This window comes from Artibeus jamaicensis, unplaced genomic scaffold, assembly GCF_021234435.1.
Source record: "Artibeus jamaicensis isolate MK-2021 breed Jamaican fruit bat unplaced genomic scaffold, CSHL_Jam_final contig_240, whole genome shotgun sequence".
In the NCBI taxonomy this organism is placed as follows: domain Eukaryota; kingdom Metazoa; phylum Chordata; class Mammalia; order Chiroptera; family Phyllostomidae; genus Artibeus; species Artibeus jamaicensis.
The window spans coordinates 16,923,612-16,926,708 of NW_026521506.1; the positions used below are offsets into that span (position 1 = coordinate 16,923,612).

At 46.8% G+C, this 3,097-nt stretch overlaps 1 protein-coding gene across 1 annotated transcript; it reads right to left on the reverse strand.

Moving 5' to 3' along the window:
• Positions 1-1,309: 1,309 nt before the first annotated feature.
• On the reverse strand, positions 1,310-2,815 carry GPR101 (G protein-coupled receptor 101). The gene has a single exon (XM_037157053.2). The coding sequence runs from the start codon at positions 2,813-2,815 to the stop codon at positions 1,310-1,312; it is 1,506 nt and encodes a 501-aa protein (XP_037012948.2).
• Positions 2,816-3,097: the final 282 nt, after the last annotated feature.

Below are 3,097 nucleotides of genomic sequence, written 5' to 3' on the forward strand. Positions count from 1 at the left end.
AGGATAAGTCTGACCTGAACACTTTGATCTTAGCATTGTGTGGAGTAAGTCACATGCTTGCAAGATATTGAGAAACAATTCTGCCTGTTATTTCTGCCTCCCTTATACTTCTCCTTCACATCTTCAGAGAGCTTAAAGGCTTTAAGGAGAGCCACAGGTGAAAAAGACATATGAGCATTCCTGGAGGAAGACAAATGTTTATCAAGCCTTATTTACTCTCCATGTGGGGGCCAAATGAACACTAGAGATTTTTAATGGGCACATCACTCTTAATTGGCATTGTGAGTTCTGTAAGACTTTGGCCACTTCTAGTTGAATTTACTTTTTTTTGGGAGGAAATACTGTTTGACCAAAAAGTCCTATTTGGACACTGCCCCACCACACAAGTGACTGGTAGGGGAGATTTGGAGGATTCTTTTGTGCATCTCAATTCAATCACAAAGGAAAAATTGTAAAATAGTGGCTTAATTTCTGTCCCACTACTATTCAAATAGTAGACAGAAACTACATTAGTGTCAATTGATAATTTTCCATTTGCATAGGAAGGCCTTGGTCTCAGCTCGTGCACAAACCCAGGGTTTTGTAGAAAAAAAAAGTCCACTGTTTAGCCTCATGAATATGTGTTATTTCTCTATCTTCTCCCTTGGACTAGCTTCCTATTTCAAAGATGCCCTATTATCTTCTTTCACTTTTCTAGGTCTCTGTAGGGAATCTGGAGACCTTGGTATTTTAACTACACAATGATTTTGTCTTAGTTTGCACAATAGTCTTTGCACCAGACCCGGGGTCTCATACATTGATCAATCAGTTAGGTTTTGCTTCTTGGGCTCCATCAGTGATTTGGTCCATTGTTTTACTTTCAGTTTAACATAGGCTGTAAACCTTGCCCATGACCTCTTGGTTTTGACCTGAGGGCCTAAAAGTCCTTCAGTGCATAGGCATCCTCTTCTTTCTCCCTCAGAGAGAAAGCTGACACCTTGTAGCTCTGAGGAAACAGATCAAATACCAAATAGAGATCCAAAAAGGATAGCCCTTGTTGCTCTAAGAAATTTGGAGCCTAATAATTTTGGGGGAAAATTTTCAGTGAGAATCTTTAAGTATGTGCTTTGAGGAGCACACTTTTAAGAGAGGACTCCCATTTCTACATCTTCCATATATATATCTATCTTATGGTGAGAAGGACGTGTGCAACACCTTTGCCTGGAATGGTATGGGTTGGTTTTAATGGGATTGTGAGTGGTCCATTGAAAAGAAAGCAGCTCCTGTTTTTTGTACTGCAGACAGTTCAAGGTTTGCCTTAAAACTCACTTCAAGGTGAAGTGGCAGAATCATGAAAAGAAACAGTTTTGCCTTCACCTTCTGTGCCAGCTTTGGTTTCAGGAAGATCTCGGTGGCTGTCTTCTCTTGGGGGCTTTTCCTTGCAGAAGGACTTCTTCAGCATGTCTTGAATTTCCTTCTTGATGGTCTTGTGCATGTACCCATAGATGTAGGGGTGTATGCAACACTGCAGGAAGAAAAGCCAGATTATTATGGTAATCACCCACTGGGGCACCTTGGTTTGGACATCCACCCACACATCCAGGACTGCTAGAAAGCAGTAGGGCCCCAGAGATAGCACATAGGAGAAAATGATGAGGAAGATCACTTTAGCAGCTTTGCACTCATAGCATCTGGGCAGAGGAGGGCCATTGTTGCTGTTTCGACGACTTGGTGGGGAACTCTCTGGAATATTCACTGCCTCAATGTCATCCTCACTGAAATTGATGTCATCTTCACCAAACTCCATGTCATCTTCACCCAAGTCAATGTTGCACTGGTTGACCTCTATGTGGCCCTGTTGTGCTTTCATGCTGCTCTCAATTTTGGTGCAGCCTTCCTTACCCTCCATGCTGCCATCATTAGCTACCAAGTTGCTTTCCTTGACTTCCTTGTTGCCCTTGGCCTCCGTGCTCCCTTTCTTGGCTTCCATGCTGCCCTCTTTGGCCTCCACACTGCCCTCCTTGGCCTTGACCTCACTTTCATTCTGGCTGTGGAACCTGCTCTCACCCTGGAACTCATCATTCTTTTCTCCCTCTTCATCCTCATTGTCCACATGGTCCTTGGCTTGAATCTCCAAGCTGTGGCTCTTGATGTTGTACAGAAGAGCATGCTGCTGCTGAGCTGCACCAAACACTACAGAGTAGCAGGCAATCATGACAACCAGTGGAATTATGATGAAGGACACCACACTGAGAATGGTGTAGCTGGGGCTGGCCCCCCAGATCATGGAGCAGAGAGCATTGCGCTCATCAAAGGCAGCCTGACCCCAGCCATAGAGTGGGGGTGTGCTCTGCAGGATGGCCACAATCCAGGTGCCATAGATGAGCATGTAACTCCGGCGTGGAGTCATCTTGGCTGGGTAGGAGAGAGGGTGGAAGATGCACAGGTAGCGATCCACTGACACCACAAGAATGGTGTTGACACTGGCAAAGGCGAACAGGTGAGTGAGGCTAACCAGGGCAGTACAGAAGTGGCTGTTGAGGGGCCAGAAGAAAGGCACAGAGGTGGCCACTACCCAGGGGGCCACAAGTGAAACCTGCAGCAGGTCCGTGATCAGGAGGTTAAAGATGAAGCGGTTGGTCACCTGCAGAAGCTGTGGCTTGCGCTGCAATGCGAGTGCCAGCACTATGTTGCCAATGAATGAGGCAGTGAGGAAGATGAGCAGCACACTGGAACGGATGATGCCGTGAGCCAGGCTGATAGGCATTTTGGAGAGTGGTATGCATGTGTGGCTGCTGTTGCTTTCCCGTGTGCTGTTGGTGCAGGTGGACGTCATGGTGATGGCAGGATGGTGGGTGGAAGTGACACAGGGTGCAGGCTTGGAAGAGGCACCAAGTGGGGGGCAAAGGGGCACACAGACCACACTTATTCTTATGCTGGAGATGAAACAAACACATGGACTGGATTAGTCACTCTGCTGAGGAAGCACCACTTTGGTGCTGGGCAACAGTGCTACAGGATCCTCTCCCCAGGGTCCCCATGCAGCCACTCTCTGAGATCCGACTGGCACTTTCTCTGAATCCTTTTTTTTCTCTCTGGGTCAATCCTCCTCTCTCTA